Source organism: Dasypus novemcinctus, chromosome 15 (genome assembly GCF_030445035.2).
Source record: "Dasypus novemcinctus isolate mDasNov1 chromosome 15, mDasNov1.1.hap2, whole genome shotgun sequence".
In the NCBI taxonomy this organism is placed as follows: Eukaryota; Metazoa; Chordata; class Mammalia; order Cingulata; family Dasypodidae; genus Dasypus; species Dasypus novemcinctus.
In genome coordinates, this window is record NC_080687.1 from 106514320 (window position 1) to 106536843 (window position 22524).

At 38.3% G+C, this 22524-nt stretch overlaps 1 protein-coding gene across 1 annotated transcript in view; it reads right to left on the reverse strand.

Annotated features, from left to right (window-relative positions):
• Positions 1 to 15839, reverse strand: part of LOC131273514 (constitutive coactivator of peroxisome proliferator-activated receptor gamma-like) — a 37314-nt gene extending 21475 nt beyond the window's left edge. The window contains 4 exon segments of the mRNA XM_058276872.1: positions 8780 to 8960; positions 10519 to 11201; positions 11512 to 12658; positions 15825 to 15839. Coding sequence (XP_058132855.1) covers positions 8780 to 8960; positions 10519 to 11201; positions 11512 to 12658; positions 15825 to 15839 — 2026 coding nt within the window.
• Between the last annotated feature and the right edge of the window lie 6685 nt (positions 15840 to 22524).

Consider the following 22524-nt stretch of genomic DNA (forward strand, 5'->3'; position numbering starts at 1 on the left):
AAATTAAGTAGCAGTTTGAAAACTATATTAAGCATAGTTTATACTTTTTGATTTATTTATTTCAATACTAGAAGAAATAGAAAGGTGTTTATTTCAACTGAAACTAAGTCCTTAACTAAATAAAAATCCTTTGTTAGTTTTACTCTACTTCTTGCCTATGACATTTCAAAAGGAAAATGGAAAAATAATCAAATTGCTCTATTGGTATCCCCAAAGGACATGTTATTCAACTTTGTAAAAGCTTCTATATATAACTAAGACATTTCCCCCTGGGAGCAAAACTGTGGAACTGTCTATACTTCTGAACTCTCTCCCCAAAAAACTCTGACTAGATTAGGCAAATACACAAGTTCTCGAAAGGGTTGAACAGATTCATACCAGCTTGAGAGGAGGCCGATTTTGCTCAAGTATGAGGGGTATATGAGGATGTACGGGGGTGGGAGGGTTGGCACTGGGCAGGGAGAAAGAGGATGAGGAGAAGCAACGTTGAGTTTAACCTTTTAATTATTGGGATTTAAAAATTTGATAACAGTTCTCCAGACTTATAAAAAATATATACCTTGTTCTTACGGTTCTGTGGTATTTTTATACTGTTGGTTTATTCTAAATTGTGTATGGCCTTAGTCCTTAAAAAAAAGAAACAAACAGAAAAGCACCCCAGAATTCTTTTTTGTATACACATGTGGGGGGAAAAAAAAAGTCAACCTTTAAGTAAATATTTAGGATTTTAATGGATTGATAGCCTTGTGGCAGCTCTGTAAAGTGTTAAGCCAACCGGGCAGTGACTGTTTACTCAGAAGGCTAATGTGTATCTCCATAACAATGCTACCTGATTTCTCCAAATTATTAATGGATTTTTTAGAAGTTCAGCTAGGTGAGAAGGAGAGAATGACAAGGACCCTTGCGTTAAAGGAACTGGAGCCATTGTTAAAGGTTGCCCACAACTATGTGAGTGGTAAGAGAGAATAGATTCTGCTTCTTACACCTTCCTGAATCTCTTCTATTTCCTCAAATTTGTAAAGTTTTATGAAGTGCTTTAAGCTAAGAATATCATTCAGAGAGACTAAAAAAAATAGTTAAAAGCCAGATTCAGGGCTGTGGATGTGTATGCGATTTCAAGCTTTCTTTTCCCCTTTTTGACCACCTAGCCATCTAGTAAAGCTAAACATTGTGTACTCAACTATATAAAAAGATATAGGAAGTGATACTCTGATATTAGATGAACTGGTGTGTCCAATCGGTCAGTTATCCAAATTGCACCCATAATTAGGAATTTTGATGTATTAATGTATCAGTTCAATGTCTGTGACTTAAAACCTTTTGGTTCAGACTCGTTGTGCATATTTAAAAGACTGGCTCTAGTGCTTAGAGCCCATACGGTATAGTTTAAAGGGACTTTTGATTTTAAATCTCACTTTCTAGTAGTGAGCTCCCACCTGCTAGCTTCACTTGGAGACAGCTGCTTACCTAATGGGATATGAGAGACACGAATCTCCCCACATGTGTCTGAAATTCAGTTGTTAGTCATTCTTTTCTAAGGAATGGCTCCTTAAATGCAAATATTCCTGAAAAGGTCATATTTTAAACCTACATTCTACAAACATATATTGATTACCTAATTCACACCAAGAAATCTTCCAAGTGCAGCAAATAACACTATAAACACTCCCTGAACCTGGGACCTTGTACGTGGGAAGCAGGTGCTCAACCACTGAGCTACAAACGCTCCTGGAACTACTCTCTTTTGAAGGCCCACAGTACACCTAGAGGCAGGTTCATCATTAAGGCTAAAGGATGTAAAACCATATTCCAAAAACAAACAAACAAAAAACATCCCCTAGCAATTCAGCTTGCAGCCCAGAGGGGAAGGGATATATTAGACCAGCAGCTGCACAAATAAATATGTAATCACAAACTTTTATAAGTCTGAGAATGAAAAGCATAAGGTGCTTTGAGAGAGGAACTTACTTTTGACTCGGGAATATGGAAAGAACTGGGGAAAGTTAACTTTAAGGTGGGACTTGGGGGGTTGAAGAGCATTAATCAGGTACATGCCTGGAGTTCAGAAGAATGGCCTGAGCCAGAAATATCAATGTGGCATCTGCCAACATGGATAAAGTTTAAGCAACGTGAGTGAATGGGCATAAGAGGACCCCAAAGACCCAGCTCCTAGGAACTACACCATGTAGAAGTCAATCAAGGAAATGCAAGCACCAGACAAAGACGCAGAAGTCAAGGAAGGAGAGGAAGATAACCAGGAGAAGGTGGTGTCACACAGAAGCCAAAAAATTTCAGCAGAGCTGCTTTAACAAAGAAAAGCAAAGAGCAGTACATTCAGTTGAGGGCACTGGGAAAAGCAGGTCTAGCTGGAAAGAGGGGAATTTTTCCTCAGTTGAAAAGTGAGGTTGACAAATTGTCCCATAATGTAGAACAAAAAGGCAAAAATTGGAATTAAAATATGAAGAATCATAGACTGTCAATCTAGGAAGTCCAACATCCATCTAACTGCAAGTCTAGTAACAGAAAACAGAGGTAGTATAGAAGAGGAAAATTTCTAAACATAAAGGATAAAGAGAATAGCTCAAAATTTTCCAAGAGAAAAATGTCACCAAAAAAGGAACATTAATCAATTTAGCACTAGACTTCATTAGCCACACTTGATGCCAAACGACAATGGAACAATGACTAAAAATCCTGTAGATAGACTCTGCTTTTGGCCATGAGGGAGTAGTGCTACCAGATTGGTCTTCCTACCATAACTATAAAGCTGGACAAACTTTTGAAGTAACTGCATTAAAAGTTGGACAATGGGCAAGGATTATGATCCTGGGAGAAGAAAAACAATGTAAAATCCACAATCACACCAGTTTTCCAACCAAAGGCACTTTCCAGACTGCAGCTTAAAGAAAGTGATCTCTAGCAGACCAAGACAGTCTCTCCAGGATGAAGGAACAGAGATGGAGATCAAGGCTATTGAGATAGCTGGGACTTGCAGGGTAGAGCATGGGGGGAGGGGGGGAAGGGGAGAGGAAGGATGGGGAAGAGAGGGGACGGCGAGCTAGAGAGAGAGCGAGCAAGCTAGGCAGAAACAGTATTCCAGAAATCTTCCTAGAAGTGCCCTTGAGATGTTGGATGAATAGTAAGTTATATATGCATAGGGCAAGACTCAGTGAGGTCAGACAAAGAATAACTTCTGGAAGCCATGAGCTGAACAACTAATGGTGTTTGCACAGGGCTTGAAGACATTGGATTTCCCACCAGCCAAAGTAAGAAACCTTGCCAAACACCCTGGGCACTCCGTTGATAGCTCATGTATTAAAAGTAGGGTCTCTTGGGAAGCAGATGTGACTCAACTGACTGGGCTCTTGTCTACCCTATGGGAAACCCTGGGTTCGCTTCCCAGGACCTCCTTGTGAAGGCAAGCTAGCCTGTGCCTGTGGAGTGCTGATGGTCTGCACCTGAGGAGAGCTAGTGCAGCAAGATGATGCAACAAAGGGAGACAGGCAAACACAGAAGAATGCACAGTGAAAGGATACAGAGCGCAGACAACAAGCAAATGGCAAGGGGTGGTGGTGGGATAAATAAATAAAATAAATCTTAAAAAAAAAAAAGTAGGGCCTCTCTAGGTCTAAGGTAATGGTTACTATAGACTGGCCCTACTAATGCTGTAAAACAAACCCCAAAAGGATAAGGTAAATTAACTGCTTTACAGAACAAATCCCAATGCTCTTTATTGCATCCAAAATGTTTTAGTATATAACACAAAAATATTACACATAAGAATAACCAAAAATGTCTGGACACATTAGAGGAGAGAGGTCAATAAACAGACATAGACCCAAAAATGACAGAGATGATAGAATTAGGAGATAAGGACTTTACAGAGCTATTATGTTTTGAATATACTTAAGGATTTAAAGGAAAACATGAAGACAGGAAAGAGACATGAAAGAAAAAAAAACTGGTGAAAAATACAATATCTGAAATGACAACTTCACTGGACAGGGTTAATAGCAGATTAGACATTGTGGAAGAAAAAATTGGTAAACTTGAAATCAAGGTGATAAAACCTATTCATATCAAAGCACAGAGAAAAAAAGAGTCTTAACAGGAAAGCCTCTATGACCTGAGGGACATTAAGAAGTCACATACCATGTCTTTGATTGCCAGGCTACTATGACAAATACCACACAATGGGTTTGCTTAAACCATGGGAATTTATTGTCTCACAGTTTCAGAGGCTAGAAGGCTTGCTTCCTCCCAGGGTTGGTAGTGTTCTGGCTGGCGAGCAATTCTTGGGTTCCTTGGCTTTCCTGTCACGTGGCGATGTCCTCTCTTTCCTCTTAAGGGTTCCTGCTGACTGGCTTCTCCCTGGGGCCTTCTCTTAGACCACCATTAATGTGGTTGAAGACCCACCCTGGTTTAGCTGGACACAGCTTACCTAAAAATAATATCTTCAAAAGGTCCTATTTACAATGGGTTCACAACAATGGGTTCACAGGGATGTGGATTAATATTAAGGACATGTCTAAATTAGGGTATATAATTCAATCTAAAACATAACATATATAAGTAACTAGAGGCCCAGACAGAGATATGAAAGAGGTTGAAGCAGAAGTAAATATTTGATGAAATAATGCCTCCTTTTTTTTTCATATTTGACAGGAAATACAAACCACAGATCCAAGACTCTCAAGAACCCCAAGCAAGATAAATACAACATACACCACTCCAAAGTACATCTTAATCAAATTGCTAAAAAAAAACATGATTAAGAAAATAAAATCTTGAAAACAGAAAAAAAGAAACATTACATAAAGGCAACAACAATAAGAATGACTGCTGTCATCTTATAATTAACAATACAAGCCAGTAGACAATATAATGACATCTTTAAAGCACTGGGAAGAAAAAAACCCCACAAAACTATCATATCCATACATCCAATGAAACTTCTGAAATAAATGTGAAATAAGACTTTCATTAGGAAAAAACTCAAAATTAATACCCACACCACATTTCTTAAAAAGATAATTGTTTAAAGCAGGGGTTGGCAAACCATAGTCCATAGGCCAAATCCACTTGCTTCTTGTTTTAGTAGAGCTTGTAAGCTAAAAATGGTTTTCACATTTTTAAATGGTTGAAAAAAAATCAAAATCATAATATTTTGTGACGCAGGAAGATTATATAAAACTCCAATTTCATGATATGAGAAAATTACATAAAGTTTTATTGGAATACGGCCACACTGATTTATCTTTGTATTGTCTATGGCCACTTTTGTACTAAAGGAGCAGATTGAGTAGTAGCAACAGAGACTATCATCTGGCCCTTCACAGAAAGTTTATGTAAAGTAACATTAAAAATAGTGTATTATGGAGCTTAAAACATGTGTTACAAATGATATGCTTCCATTTATGTAACAACCTTGAAATTGCAAAAGTATAAATATGGAAAACAGGTTAGTGGTTGCCAGGGAAAAGGGATAGCAGGGAGAGGGAGGCAAGTACAAAAGGGTAGTATGAGGAATTTCCTCTGTGATAACCAAAGAGTTCTGTATTGTGATTGCAGTGGTGGTACGTGAATCCATACATACAATAAAATTGCAGAGAACTACACACACACACATGCACACGTACACACACAAATGCATATAAAAATGGTGAAAAGTGAATAAGGTCTGTAGTCTACTTAATAGTATTGTACCAATATCAATTTCCTGATTTTGATATGATATTGCAGTTACATAAGATGCCACCTTTGGGGCAAGCTAGATAAAGGGTACATAGGACACCATGCTCTATGTTTGCAACCCCCAGGAGTCTAATTGTTTCACAATAAATAGTTTTTAAAAATACAGGAAACATAGACAACAGCAAAAGTGAGGAGAGAATCAAAGTACACCATTGTAAGGTTTTTTTATATTACCATTATATGTGGCAATATTATTTGAAAGCAAATTTTGGTAAGTTAAAAATGCACATTGTAAATGCTGCAACCATTAAAAATAAATAGCTAATTGAAATCACCCAGTAAGGGAGATAAAACAAAATATTTTTTAAAAATATTCAACTAATTCAAAATAAAGTCAGAAAAAGGGAAAATAAGAAAAAATATAAGAGAGAGAAAAAAAAGACCAAAACCCAACCATGTCAATAATTATATTAAATGTAAATGATATAGACACTCCAATCAAAAGAAGGATTGACAATCAAAAGGGTTGATTGTCCAATCAAAAGAAGAGATATGCTGTTTAAAAGAGATGAACTTATAAAGAAACAGTTTAAAGTAAAAGGATAGGAAATAGATACACCATGCAAACATTAATCTTGAGAAAATTAGAATGCATACATTAATATCAGACATAACCAACTTTGGAACACAGAGTATTACCAGATAAAAAGAGGGAAATTGTATAAGGTTACAAGGGTCAATTCATTCAGAAACATAACAATCCTCAATGTATATGCACCTAATAACAGAGCTTCAAAATACCTGAAGCAAAAACTGATAGAATTGAAGGAAGAAATAGACAAATCCACAATAATATCTGGAGATTTCAACACTCTTCTCTCAGGAACTAAGGAAAGTAGACAGAAAATCAGTAAGGACATAAGACTTGAATAACTCTATTAACACTTGATATTTATTGAACACTACAATTAACAACTGCTTAATGCACATGGAATAAACTAGGCCAAGCAAGTAACACAGAATAAGTTTCATCACTAACATTGTAAATAAAACAGCAAAAGCAGCATTTTATTTTCATAATAAAATTTACATACTAATATTGTAAAACTTCAAAATGTTAAGAATGAAGGAAAACAAAGATCAACTGTGAAGGTGAGCTCAATTTGAATAGTTTTTACTGTTTATGTAGTGATGTAATAAAGGTATCTATATGGCTAGAAATGAATGAACAAAGTATGAAATTGAAAAATATACTATAAAAATTTATATATCTTAATCTCTTTTAATGACATACTCTAAAACAATTCAAGGTCAATACGATTGTACAATGTGAAAAAATTTTCATGTTGAAGATATATATTTTTAATTCATTAGTGTAAATTTGCCATCATTCAAGTTAACAAATAAGGAATATGGGCACAGAGCCACAAAAGAAAAAGAAAAAAAAATTTACACAATATTTGGCCTCAAAGTTTATTGCATAGGTTCTTTTGCTTCTGTTTTTGTTGGCTTTTAAAAATCATCTTAAACATCTTTCTTATGTTGTTCATTGATCACATAAGTGTTTGACCTCTTGCAGTACATATGGGAGAAAGTACTACATGATAGTTAGTGCTAGAATCTAATGAAAACTGGAATTCAGTGAACACTCTACACCCCACCCCCCAAAAAAGAAATAATTACAACATTTTATTCTGATGATTTTATTATCACTTCTAGATTATTTAAATATTTACTTTCTAGAATAATATTAATATTGATATGTTTGGAAATAATGGTGTTTACACAAACAGGTCACAGATGTTCTTTCACCAGGATTTGAATGTTTCTCCCTCTGGTACTGATAATGGTTTGTTAGACCACATTTCTTATCAAAGCACTCTCCAATCAGACTATACAGTACCAGTCAGTCTGTGACATGAGCTGGTGAGTAAATGCATTAAGCACCCGAGAGGTGAGTAAATGCATTAAGCATCCCTGCTTTCTAATTATGAAGTGTTCTTCTGTGGGAGGCCGCTTTTGGCGCCAGTATCAGTTGCAGCCATCTCGTGAAATACGCCTAACCCAGTTAAGTTTCTAGTTCCCCACCCTCACTAAAGTAATTAAGTTTCTACCCTCACGCCACTCCCTGGGCCTCCTATTGGGCACTCCCTAAAGAGCACAAAAGTCTTTCCGGGGACGTTACCAAACAACCATCTGCGCATGCGTATGGCGCGAAATGTGAAAGCTAGTCACCCAATCATTTACCGACACTGCGCTGTCATATGTACCACCTCCTTCATTCCTGGCTATAAGAACCCCTGATTGACCCTCAATAAACGAGACTTGATCAGAATCCTGTCTTGTCTCCATTCTTTGTGTCTCTTGTCCCTTTCATTCCCGCTCCCTCCCTCAGGTCTTGGTTCGACTGATCCGCGGGTCAGGTCATTCTTCTATATTCCTTATGCCCCTAAACTATTCTAATAGAAGGTAGTAGAGTGGTGATTAACTTTATACTTGGTGTTGAAGGTCCTCTCCTTTTTCACTGCTCTGGCCATGGAGGATTCTTCCTCTACTCTTACTGCTAGCGCACGATGGAAATACAGATGGGTGAAAAAACAAGCTTAATTTCAAAGACATAAAGCAGTATTTTCTTTTCCACAAAACATTTTTTGTGTATGTTTAAAAATATGATATACTAGATTCTGCAAAATTATTTTATGAGAATCACATTTTGAGGGGAGACTAAGTACGCCTTGTCTTCTAATAATAAACATACCCTACACTCCTATAGCAGGAAAGAAACCTTACTTTTTTTTAAAAACACAAATTCTTTTAAAGCCTAAAAATATGACTTTTTTATAGAAACAATGCACTCTCCATTTAATGAATACTGATCAACTGCTTGCTAATTATATATAAACGTCCCATGGCATTTATCCTTAATTTTTTACAGGTTTGAATGGTATTCTCAATTATAGATTTGACGGAGAACCAAATCCCCTTTAATTGTCTTGGGGTCCTGGAAGAATGCACTGTTTCATCTGGCCAGCTTCTCTGGCTTCGACTCCATGTAGAACCATTACTGAGAGAGACTAATTCGTACCTCTGTATTCTCCCAAAATGAGTGAGTAAACACGCTGTCGAACAGGACGGTAAATGAAGGCCTGGCTCAGTAGAGCTTGATCGAGCTCATCTTTCAAGGTGTTGCCGCACTCAATCTCTCCATTGCACATAATATTGTACACCAGATAGCTTTCAGCTTGGACATGATGTGCTTTAGCAATCTGTTCAAAATTTAAATGCAGTTCAACTGAGGTTTCCTTGAAAACAAACTAGTAACCTTCAAATAAAAAATACCCACACCCATATCCTATGCGTTTTTTTTAAGGCACTCAGAAATGGAATAATTGCCATTCGAACTCATGATGGCAAGCTGGTATTTTTTTCCTTTCCTCTGGGCTTCCAGTCTCAAAACTTCATCTCTATGACTCTCGCTCCTCCTTGCTCCAATCATCTATCAGTCTTAACAGATTTACCTCTGCAGTAGCTCATCAGTTTGTCTACTTCAGGGGTTCGTACAAGGGGTAAAGGAGCTTGAATAAAAAAAAAAAAATTCTTGTGGGGACATGTTGGTGCTGGTATGGCATATTTATTAAATAATACTCAGCATAGTGTGGACTTAGTAAGGGGTCCGTGGTTTTCACCTGACTGGCAAAGGAGTCCGTGCAACAAGAAAAGGTTAAGAACCCCTGGTCTACCTGATACTCTCATACTAACCAAGTGTTCATTGCTTTTCTCCTATAAAACTATTAAACGCTCTTAACTGAACCCTCTGCCTCCTTTTCTCCCTGACTCCAACCTATCCTTTGCACTAGTGTCATATTATTTTCTTGGAAAGAGAGGGCCAGTCACCATCCTCCTTGAAACATTTGAATGGCTACCTCAAATTCTTCACCATAACTTTCAAGACCTCCCGTTCTAAGGCTTCCATTTACTTTTCTAGCCTTATACATCATTTTATCCTTATAAAACCACTGTGATTCAGCCAGAATCCAAAGGGTCCAGAATGATTGCCTTACACGCCGGTAGGGAATTATGGCTCATGTGTAACTAAGCATGCACTGGGTTTGCTCACGGATACCAAGACAAGGCAGGTACTACCTCTATGCCTCAGGCATACTCTCTTATCTCCAGATTTTTGCTGTTAGCTCTATCTGGCATCCTTTCCCCACCCTGTCCTTTTGGCAAACTGCTACCTAGTTTGCAAGTTCAATATCTAATGTTACTTCTGAAGCTCCACTGAGAGTCTGTATTACTTGCAGATAAATTTGAATTCCTAATCTGTAATTAAAGATAAGCTGCAAAATTTACCTTTCCAAATTTTTCTCCCCTTAAACCCCATGCCCCAGCCTGACTATTGTTATGTTCCTCAAAGAGACAAAAAGATTCCCAACTTTACATACTTAGTGCTCTCCCATGCCCTAAGACTCTGCCTTTTCAAAGCAACTTTTGAAGGTCTGGCTCCAGTTCTACCTCTTTCGATAACTTCCCTAAATATCTTAACCCACAATGATCTCTCTCCTAATTCCTAGAACTCTTATCTGTAATATCATGTTAACAATATCAAATAGAGTTTCTATTTTGAATTTTCACATCCATTATGCCATACCTCCTAATTAGTCTCATAGATTCCCATTCTTGTGGTCCGTAGCCACTGCAGAGATATTCACTGAATATATTCAATATTCACTAAATATATTCAATAAATATTCACTGACAAACCCATCATTTGACACATTCTCAATCATGACATATTAGATTTGGGTGAGCATATCTAAATACCTTTAAGATTTCAGGGTCTGAAATCATGGTTACTTCTTGCTTGATTTCAGGGGCTAAATAAATAACTACTTGTTGCTGGATTTCAGGGTCTGAACTCTTGGTTACTCTTTGGTTAGTTTCAGGCTCCACATTCATGGATTCTACTTGTTTAATTTCAGGGTTTATATGCATGAGTGCTTCTAGCTTAGATTCAGGGTCTGTATCTATGGGTAATTTTTGTTTAACTTCAGGGCCTGATCTCATGGTTACTTCTTGCTTGGATTCAGGGTCTGTGCACATGGGAACTTCTTGTTTGGATTCTGGGTCTGTGCACATGAGAACTTCTTGTTTGGAGTCAGGATCTGTACACATGGATACTTCTTGCTTGGATTCAGGCTCTGTGCAAATGGGAACTTCTTGCTTGGATTCAGGGTCTATACACATGGGAACTTCTTGCTCAGATTCAGGGTCTACACACCTGGAATCTTCTTGCTTGGTTTCAGGATCTGTATGCATGGGAACTTCTAGCTTGGATTCAGGGCCTATATGCATGGGAACATCTTGTTTACATGCAATGTCTGTACATGTGGAAACTAGTTGCTTATATTCAGGGTCTGTACATGTGAGAACTTCGTGCTTGGATTCTGGGTGTATACATGTAGGAACTTCATGCTTGTATTCAGGGTCTGTACACGTGGGAAAAACTTGCTTGCTTGTATTCAGGGTCTATACACACGTGAACTTCATGCTTGGATGCAGGGTCTGCATATGTGGGAACTTCTTGCTTAGATTCAGGTTCTGTATGCATGGGCACATCTTGCTTGGATTCAGGGTCTGTATGCACGGGAACTTCGTGCTTGGACGCGGGGTCCATATGCATGGGAACTTCATGCTTGGATTTAGGGTCCATACGTATGGGAACTATCTTGGATTTAATGTTAGGATGCATCTGAAGTCCTAGTCTGGATTTAGGGTCAGTACGCATGAAAACTATCTTGGATTTAATGTTAGGACACACAGGAAGTTCTAGCTTAGATTTAGGGAAAGGGTGTGTGGGAATTTCATGCTTGGATTTAGGATCAGTATACATGGGAACTTCTTGCTTGGAATTAGGGTCTGTACACATGGGAACTTGCTTGGATTCAGGGTCTGAACTCATGGATGCTACTTGCTTGTCCAAAGTTATTGTACCTCTGAGTTTCTGGAAAAACCATGGAGATTTCTGTCCTGGCAAAAGATATGATGCCACTCCTTTATAAAAAAGAGCTTTGTTTGGTCCCAAAGGTAAAATCTCCTCTAATTTTTTCTCACCTTGATGCAAGTGAAGAACTTTAGATATATGATCTAGGATAATGTTACCTTTTTTGTTAAGGTTGTCTCTTATAGAGGTGTAGGAATACAAGCATTTGTACCGAAAACTTTCAAACATGCCTTCTGGGATTATATCATTGCCAAGTAGGCAGGCCAAAAGAGGAAGATCTGTTATATTGAGATTCAGACTCTCGCAAAGTTTCTCTCTATGGCTCATAACAGTGTCTAGACTTTCCAAGCAGAGCTCACTAATTGAAAAATAGGGACAAGTGTCATAAATTAAATAATCAGTATCTTCTCCAAGAATTCCAAGACAGTTATTTTGGAGCCCATAAGAAGCTACCTCATAGTCTGCTTCCTGTAATGTACACAAAGTTTTCTGACCCAGTGTCTTTAAAGCAAATCGTGTAAATATGGCCAGCCCTGAGGGAATGAAAAACATATTTCTGCCTGGCTGCTCCCTGTGTGACTTGATATAATGAAAAATTCTGGATATCTCCCTGTTGTTCTTGAGTCTTCGTTTCACCCATTCATCTCTCTTATCCTGCTCCACCATGCCATCAAAAAAGAATATCAACTTGATGCCAACTGCTGTGAAAGTTTTAACAAAATCTCTCAAAGCAGAATAGTATTCTTGCCATTGGCCACCACAGATCCAAGATTGTGGAGTATACCAGTATCTGAGACAACACATGGCATCAACCACTACGGTCAGAGTACATCCAGGATACTTGCTTCAGTGTTGTTCTGCCAGTTCTTTGAAATTTACTACTGTGCATATATGCGGACAGATACTTTCCACAAATCCCTGCAAGCCTCTAACACCCATAACTGAACTCCTGGAAAGGATCTGAAAAGAAAAATAAATCTGGAATTTGTAATGATGGTATTAGCACTAGACATATGGCACTTTTTCAAAGTAAACATATGACAATATTTAAATGCACGCTCTATTTCCCAAGAAACTCTTGCCAACAAGGTAACATGATATGCCAGTTAAATGCCTAAAAAGTTTCCAATTAAAATACATGAGGAAGTTAATCTAAATATAAGGTGAGTGAGACTTGTACAAGGACAATATAGAGTAGCAATCTTAAGATTTTCACTAAGATTAATATTCAAATGATTCCTGAACCAAATAAAAAATCTAGGTAACAGTTTTCAAAGAATTAATATTTCCCATCTAGGAACTCAAATAGAAGTGAAATTTAAAATCCTAAGACATAAATTGATACATGCAACATGGACGAGCCTCAAAATAATTTGCCGAAAGAAGCCAGATCAAATCTAATAGTCTATATTATATAATTTCATTTTTATAAAACTCTAGTTAATCTAAAATTAAGCTAATCTGTAGCAGAAGAATAGTTGTCTGGGGAGAGAGGGGTGAATGGAAGGGGGGACTTATAAAAGGGAAACTTTTGAGGGTCATGGATATGTGCACTACCTTGATCATGGTGATAGTTTCACAGGTGTAGATGTATGTTATGTTTATCAAACTGCACACTTCAAATCTGTATAGTTTACTTTATGTCGTGTATACCTCAAAGATATCCCAAAAAGCATACATAAAAATTCACTATGCCAGATATTTCTAACATTGGAGACAGTGGCTGACTGGAAAACAGCTCATTCTCCAATTTAAACAGATCAAAGTAGTTCAAAGAGCTAGATTTTGAAATTTGGGGAAAACCTAAGCCAAGTATTTATTACATGGCCATTCTTCAAGTAGATAACAACATCCATCAATGATCAGAAAAAATCCCACTCCCTTACAGTGATGACACCCTTTATGTTAGCGGTCTGTTAATTTCACTCTTATCTTCAGGGTTTTAAAAAAGGATGTCTTTTTGAGAAAATAAAACAAACAAAAAAATCCTTACTATCCAAGAGGAACACAAGAACAAATGATACCTCTCCCAGAATTAGCACTGATAACAGTTAGCAAAACCATAAAATTAAAAACAGCTATTACATTAAGAGTGAACTGACTACCTACCAGGCAGAACTAGACACTTTAAAGAATCATCTATTCATCTTAAAAACAAGGCTGACAGTGTGGAGCTGGTGTAGCTCGGGAGCTGAGTGCCTGCTCTGCAGGAACGAGGTCCTGGATTCAAGCCCTGGTACTGCCAAAAAACCCTACAACCCTGACAAGTAAGTATCATCCGCTCTATTTTGACAAATGAAAAAAACTGTAAATAAGTTACCAGATTGAGAAAAGGCACCCTCACAGGATTAGCTTTAAGAATTCACTGAATTGTTGATGAGCACCTAATGGATACAATCTGTTTAATAGCCATTGCTAAGGAAAAGATAGGAAAGTTGTATGGATATAAATAGCACACATTTTATGTTGAAATTTGGAGAAGCCTTGTTATTAAGTACAATTAAATACATGAATACACACCCCCCAAATTACTACAGAGTTATTGTTACATAACATTTAACTTGGAAACATAGCCAAGGTGTTTCAGTTTTTGAAACAGAAACCAGACCTCATAACACGGTTATTTCAACAATGTTCTTCTTGGTTCTACAGTTTGGTTCCCTGGGCAGGGATCCCCCAGGAAGCACACTCTCTTTGTATCTACCCCTTTCCTTTGCAGGAAGCACTTTTTCCTAGTGCTGCAAATCTTCACATAACTTCAAGTGTTTGGATAAGCAACTTCACATTTATGATGCTGTGCCAGAGATTCATTCATAGAGATTTCCTGTTTTACTTTGTGTGTTTTATTTTAAACCAGGCCGCGTGGGCCAGAGAGCAGCTGCGGGCAGCTCGTCCCGGGTTTAAGCGCAGTGCGGAGCCCCGCCGGGGGCGGCGGTAGTGAGCGCCGCGCTGCGCTCCGGCCCCTTTTCCCGCCGAGGTTTCTCTGGGCTCCGGGGAGTTCTTGGATCCCTGGCTCTGCCCGCCGGCCCGCCGCTCAGGTCCCCGCGCCAGCAGCCTTGGCAGTCTGCGGCAGTGACCCCCCAGCAATATCCAAAGTATCTGGCCATTTTATTATGACCCGAATTTGAACTTTGTTCCAATGATCTCAATGGAAAGTTGAACAAAACACTTCCATCAACTCGTTGATTTCTTGTTTTATCAGTTGATTAGGCCTCGTCAGTTACTTGATCCTTTTTTTTTTTTCTTTCTTATTTTTCAGGGGGGACTGATGAGGGTTCCTTTCTTGATTAAAGTGAGATTCTGTAGGTGGCTGTTATATCTCATTTAAGACTCTTGGAGTGAGGATGCAAGAGAATAAAGGAGAAAATTTATGTAACATTCACACTAACTGTAGATAAAACAATAAATGTCAAAGCTTATTCAGGCTAAAAACTTTCATCCAATTAAAAGTGAATGGATGGGGGAAATGGACTTTGGCCCAGTGGTTAGGGTGTCTGTCTACCAAATGGGAGGTCCGCAGTTCAAACCCTGGGCCTCCTTGACCCGTGTGGAGCTGGCCCATGCGCAGTGCTGATGCGTGCAAGGAGTGCCCTGCCACACAGGGGTGTCCCCCGCGTAGGGGAGCCCCACACGCAAGGAGTGCGCCCCGTAAGGAGAGCTGCCCAGCGTGAAAGAAAGTGCAGCCCACCCAGGAATGGCGCCGCACACACGGAGAGCTGATACAACAAGATGACGCAACAAAAAGAAACACAGATTCCCGTGCTGCTGACAACAACAGAAGGGGACAAAGAAACAAGATGCAGCAAATAGACACAGAGAACAGACAACTGGGGGAGGGGAGGGGAATTAAATAAATAAAAAAATAAATCTTAAAAAAAAAAAAAGTGAATGGATGGAGTGGATGTGGCTCAAGCGGTTGGGGCTGACCTCCCACATGGAAGGGCCCCGTTCTGTTCCTGGTGCTTCCTAAGAAAGAAGACGAGGGGACACGGGGAGCAGACAGACAAGGGAGCCACCTTGGGGGGAAATAAGTGAATGGGATTTCTTCAATATCATAGGAAGCATCTACTAAAACACACAAACAAAACCATTCTATTTCTGGATGCTGAGTATATTACCAAAGGACCAACTCTCTAATCATTATAAACTCTAGAAAATATGAATGCCTAACTGAAGGCACTATAGAGCAACGATCAAATAAATATATTATTGAAGATGTTGATGTTTGGAGGGATGAGATGTCAATGACTGATTTTCCCAATTTTAAATCTTGCATCCTGATGACAACATTGAACCTACACCATGTGAAGAAACTTAGAGTAACTGCACTTAGGGTATAAATATCACCTTCATGTTATTATTTACCTATATAAGACTTGAAGTATATACAAGACCTTTCTGTGGATAAGAAAGATTATTTGAAATATATGTAAATTATATACATTGATAGTAAATTTAAAACAATATAGATATAGATAAAGATCTATAGATAGATGATATAGATATAACACAAACCCAAAGCTGCTGTGGCTCTACTGCTGCATTTTAGTTTGCTAAGCTGCTCAGGCAGACACTATAAAATGGGGTTGGCCGTTAACAATAGAACATTATTAGTTCACAAGCTTGCAGTTCTGAGGCTGAGAAAAATGTTCAAATCAAGGCATCACGGGGAGATGTTTCTCTGGGAAGCCTGGCTGCCAGCCATCCTGGACTAGGCCGTGGGACACGGCACATGTCATTATCTGCTGGTGTCTCCCTTCTTTTCCAGGTGTAATTCCTTCCAGTTTCTTGATTCTGTGTTTTTTCTCCTTTGACTTCATATTCATCCTGAATCACATTCGTACTTTATGAAGGACTCCATTAAAAGGATTAAGACTTGCATTGGACTAAGCCTGAACTGAAGCAACCTAATCAAAATACGCTATTTACAACAGGTTTACATGCAGAGGAATGGGTTAGCTTTTAGAACATGATTTTCTAGGGTGCATATAAGTTGAAAACATCAAAGGCTACCTTCTTATCAAACAGTGTACACCTGAAGGCAAGATGTATGGCTCAAGATTAAGATTATTTTGCATCATGGTAGACGAACAATGCTAAATTTATATTCACCTATTATCATGGCTTCCAAATACATAATGCCCAACACATTGTATCACAAAGGACAACTTAAAATATCCCATATTATACCTGGATATGTAAAAACAATTCAGACAGTGTGATCATCATGAGACAGCCATCAGGAAAGGTATACTCCTAATGGTGTAGAAAGTGCATTGAAGTGTATGTTAAGTAGTTTGAAATTAAAAAGTGTATATTTGAGGCAGGGCAAGATGGCGTCTGAGTGAGTGCACCTCATAATCTCTCCTGCAAAGAAGTGGCTGAGTAGGGTTGGAGTCCTGTTGGACCAGGCTGTTTCGGGTGCTTGCAGTGCAGGAGGTGATTGGACGTCGATTTAGTGGGACGGTGACAGAGGAGATTTTTACAAGAGGTTGAATTTTGGGTCTCTTTCATGGAGGTTGGGGTTGTGAGCGGGATCCTTCCCCCTGGGGCTGACAGCCCGGCGGCGGCGATTCCTGAAGGCTTTGCGCACTAGGGAGTTCCCAAGCCCTGAGTGGGCTGTTTTGGGGCTTGCAGGGCTGGAGGTATCTGGATGTCGATTTGGTGAGACAGTGACAGAAGAGACACTCGTGAAAGGTGGTATTTTGGGTTTCTGACATGGAGGTCAGAGGGTGTGGGCGGGACCACTCCCCCTAGGGCTGGTGCCCAGCTGCGGGGATCCCTGAAGGCTGTGTTGTGCTGCAGTGCTCCCAGGCCCCCTGTTAACCGAACACATGGTTCCCAGGTCTGAGTTCCCTAAACTCTGGTGGCCCACGCTCCAGAGACTCACTACCTTGAGTGTTCAGTGTCACAGACATCCCATCCCTGAATCCACCGCACCCTGAGGTCCATTTGAGGTCCTTGATTATACTAGCCCTTGGCATTTGTTTTTTTTTTTTTCTTTTTTCTTGTCTTGGTTGCTAATATTGCATTGTCTCCTGGTCTTTTCTCCTGTTTTATCCCCCAAGGTCCTTCTTCATTTATTTAGTTTTTTTCCTCCTTTTCTTTTTCTTGCTTGTTTCCTCCCCTTTTCTTTGCCCACCCCCTTTATCTCTCCTCTTTTTTTTCTTTATTTTCTTTTTCTTCTTATTTTGTTTTATTTTCTTTATATAATAGCTGCTGCAAGGAGTGCTTCACACTTGCTGTGTTTCCTAATCCTCCATTTCCTCTTTTCTGGGTGAAATGATTTTGGCCACCTATACTATTCTCTTTCCCCCACATCTTTCTATCCTCCATCATCTACTGTTTCTCTTATATTCCACGTCCCTTTCTTTGGCCCCCAAATTGTCTGACTTTTAATTTCTAATACCTTTGTTTTGTTTTCTGTCTTTTATCCACTCTTGATATTATTTTCTTTCTTTTCTCTTTCCCTCTCTCATGAAAACACTGGCTTTTTAATTCATACTATATTCCTCCCCATATTCAGTTGAATGTCTCATTAGACATACTCTACTTACTGCTATAACCCTACACAACTTACATGAGTCTAATACCCGTTCTCCCAGATCTCACATTGTTGCTCTGTTAACATTTATTACCAACACTACTTTATACATTTTCTTTTCTTACTCATTTTGCTTTCCCGGGCCCTAATATTTTCCTTTAAAGTGAACTTACCCAGCAACAAGAAAATAAAGTAAGAAGAACAAAGTGACAAAGAGAAGACATAACACTTATGCACCAATAACAACTAATTAATCCCCAAGAATAGACAAAGAAGCTAAGGAACTGATTAAACCCATCAAGATAAAATGATGACCAGACTTCAACAAAAAACCACAAACCAAACCAATAATCAGGAAAACATGGCAGAATCCAGTGAACAAACTAAAAACCAGGAAGGGGAGCAGAACATTGGACAAGTAATTAAAGATCTCAAAACATATATTAGAGACCAACTTAATGAAGTAAAGGAAGAGATTAATAATATGAAGAAAACAATTGGAGAGGAAATTGCAGACATATGCAAAAAGATAACAGATATGTTGGGAATGAACACCACAGTTCAAGAAATCAAAAATACACTCTCAGCAATTTGCAGAAGATTAGAAGAGGCAGAGGAGAGAATTAGTGACATGGAAGACAGTACATCTGAAATCAAACAGATAGTAGAACTGATCGATAAAAAGAAAAAAATCCAACTAGGACTTAGGGACCTGAATAACAATGCAAAATGCACAAACTTATGTATTATAGGCATCTCAGAAGGAGAAGAGAAGGGAAAGGGAACAGAAGGTGTGTTGGAGAAAATAATGGCTGAAAACTTCCCAAATCTACTGAGAGAGATGAATGTACATGTCCAGGAAGCACAACACACCCCAAACACAATAAATCCCAACAGGCCCACCCCAAGATATATACTTGTCAAATTATCCAATGCTCATGGGAAACAGACTTGGCCCAGTGGTTAGGGCGTCCATCTACCACATGGGAGGTCCGCAGTTCAAACCCCGGGCCTCCTTGACCCCTGTGGAGCTGGCCCATGTGCAGTGCTGATGCGTGCAAGGAGTGCCATGCCGTACGGAGGTGTCCCCTGCATAGGGGAGCCCCACGCGCAAGGAGTGTGCCCCGTAAGGAGAGCCGCCCAGCCTGAAAGAAAGTGCAGCCTGCCCAGGAATAGCACCACCCACAATTCCCATGCCGCTGATGACAACAGAAGCGGACAAAGAAACAAGCCGCAGCAAATAGACACAGAGAACAGACAACCAGGGAGGGGGTAGAAATAAATAAATAAATAAAATCTTAAAACACACACACACACACACACACAAATTATCCAATGCTCAAGACAAAGAATTCTAAAATCAACAAGAGAAAAGAAAACTATTACATACAAGGGAGGCTCCATAAGATTAAGTGCTGATTTCTCATCTGAAACCATGGAGTAAGAAGGCAGTGGTATGATATGGTCAAGGTACTAAAAGAAAAAAATTTCCAACCAAGAATACTCTACCCGGCTAAACTAGCATTCAAAAATGATGGAGAGTTCAAAATATTCACAGATAAGCAGAAATTGAAAGAGTATACCAACAAGAAACCTCCCCTTCAAGAAATATTAAAGGGAGTTCTGCAGGAAGAAAAGAAAAAATAGGAGAGGCAGAGTTAGAGGAGAGTGTAAGAGCAACAAAAAAGACAAAAAGAGAAGGAAAAAAAACAAATAAAATATGACAAACAAAAGTCCAAACAAAATATGGCTAACATAAATAATTCCTTGAAAGTAATAACACTGTATGTTGATGGATTAAACTCACCTGTCAAAAGATTCAGACTGGGAGGTTGGATAAGGAAATATGACCCATCTATATGCTGTCTACAAGAAACACATCTTAGACCCAGGTATTCATGGAATTTGAAAGTGAATGGCTGGGAAACAATCTTACAAGCAAATAATAATCCAAAAAAGGCAGGAGTAGCTATATTAATATCAGACAAAATAGACTTTAGATGTGAAACAATTGTGAGAGACAAAGAAAGATACTACATATTAGTGAAAAGGACAATCTTTCAAGAAGATAAAACAATCATAAATATGTATGCTCCTAACAAGGGTGCCTCCAAATATGTGAGGCAAACACTGGAAAAACTATAGTGGGAGACTTATATACCCCACTATCAACTTTGGACAGAAGATCTCAAAAGAGAATCAATAAAGAAACAAAAACTTTGAACAGTATATTAGAGGAGCTTGATCTAATAGACATATACAGATAGATCATTACACCCCAATACAGCAGGATATATTTCTCTCAGTGCACATGGATCATTCTCCAAGATAGACCTTATGTTAGGTCACAAAGAAAGGTTCAATGAATTCAGAAAGATCAAAATCATACAAAGTAATATCTGACCACAGTGGAATGAAGCTGGAAATCTGCAAGGGCCAGAAGCACAGATCTCACACCAAGATATGGAAATTAAACAGCACACTCTTAGAAAAACAATGGGTCAAAGAAGAAATCTCTAAAGAAATTAATAACTACCTTGAAACTAATGAAAATGATAACACAACATAACAAAACTTATGGGATGCAGCAAAAGCAGTATCAAGAGGGAAATTTATAGCCATAAATTCATACATCAAAAAAGAAGAAAGTGCAAAAATTGAAGAACTAACTGCACTTTTGGAGGAATTAGTAAAAAAACAACAAAGTAAACCCACAGGAAGAAGAAAGAAATAACACAGATAAGAGCAGAACTAAATGAAATAGAAAATAAGAAAGCACTTGAAAAGATAAACAAAACCAGGAGCTGGTTCTTTGAGAAGATCAATAAAATTGACAAACCCTTAGCGAGACTAACAAAGAAAAAAAGAGAGAAGATGCAAATACACAAAATAAGAAATGAGAAAGGAGATATCACCACTGACCCCACAGAAATAAAGACTATCATAAGAGGATACTTTGAAAAACTATATTCCAAAAAAAATGACAATTCAGAGGAAATGGACAAATTCCTAGAAATGCATAAGCAGCCTATATTGATGAAAGAAGAAATTGATGATCTCAACAAACCAATCACAAGTAAAGAGATGGAATCAGTCATTAAAAACCTACCAACTAAAAGAGCCATGGCCAGATGGTTTCACAGGTGAATTCTACATAACATTCCAGAAAGAACTAACACCAATCCTGGTGAAACTCTTCCAAAAAATTGAAACAGAAGGAACATTACCTAACTCATTCTATGATGACAGCATTACCCTAGTACCAAAGCCAAACAAAGACACCACAAGAAAGGAAAATTACAGACCAATTTCTCTAATGAACCTAGACACAAAAATCCTCAACTAAATACTTACTAACCATATTCAACAACACATTAAGCAAATTATACACCATGACCAAGTGGAATTCATTCCAGGTATGCAAGGATGGTTCAACATAAGAAAATCAATCAATGTAATGCACCATATAAACAGATTGAAGGAAAAAAATCACATGATTATATCTATAGATACAGAAAAAGCATTTGACAAAATACAGCACCCTTTCTTGATAAAACACTGCAAAAGATCAGAATACAAGGAAATTTTATGAACATGGTAAAGAGTATATATGAAAACCCCACAGCCAACATTGTTTAAATGGTGAAATCCTAAAATCCTTCCCAGTAAGATCAGGAAAAAGAAAAGGATGCCCACTCTCACCTCTTCTATTTAACACTGTCTTAGAAGTACTTGCTCAAGCACTAGGCAAGAACCAGATATAAAAGGCATTCAAATTGGAAAGGAAGAAGTCAAAATTTCATTATTTGCAGATGATATGATCTTATACATAGAAAACCCTGAGGGTCTACAACAAGCTTCTAGAACTCATAAATCAGTTTAGTAAAGTTGCAGGTTATAAGATCAATGCATAAAAATCAGTAGCATTTCTGTACACCATTAATGAGCAAGCTCAGGAGGATATCAAGAAACAAATACCATTTACAATAGTCAATAAAAAATCAAATATCTAGGAATAAATTTAACTAAAGATGTAAAAAACTTATACACAGAGAACTACACAAGACTGTTCAAGGAAATCAAAGGCGACCAAAATAAATGCAAGAATATTCCCTGTTCATGGATAGGAAGACTAAATATTATTAAGATATCTATCCTACCAAAACTGATCTACACATTCAATGCAATCCCAATAAAAACCAACACAGCATTCTTTAAGGAACTAGAAAAACTAACTATGAAATTTATTTGGAAAGGAAAGAGACCCCAAATAGTCAAAGAC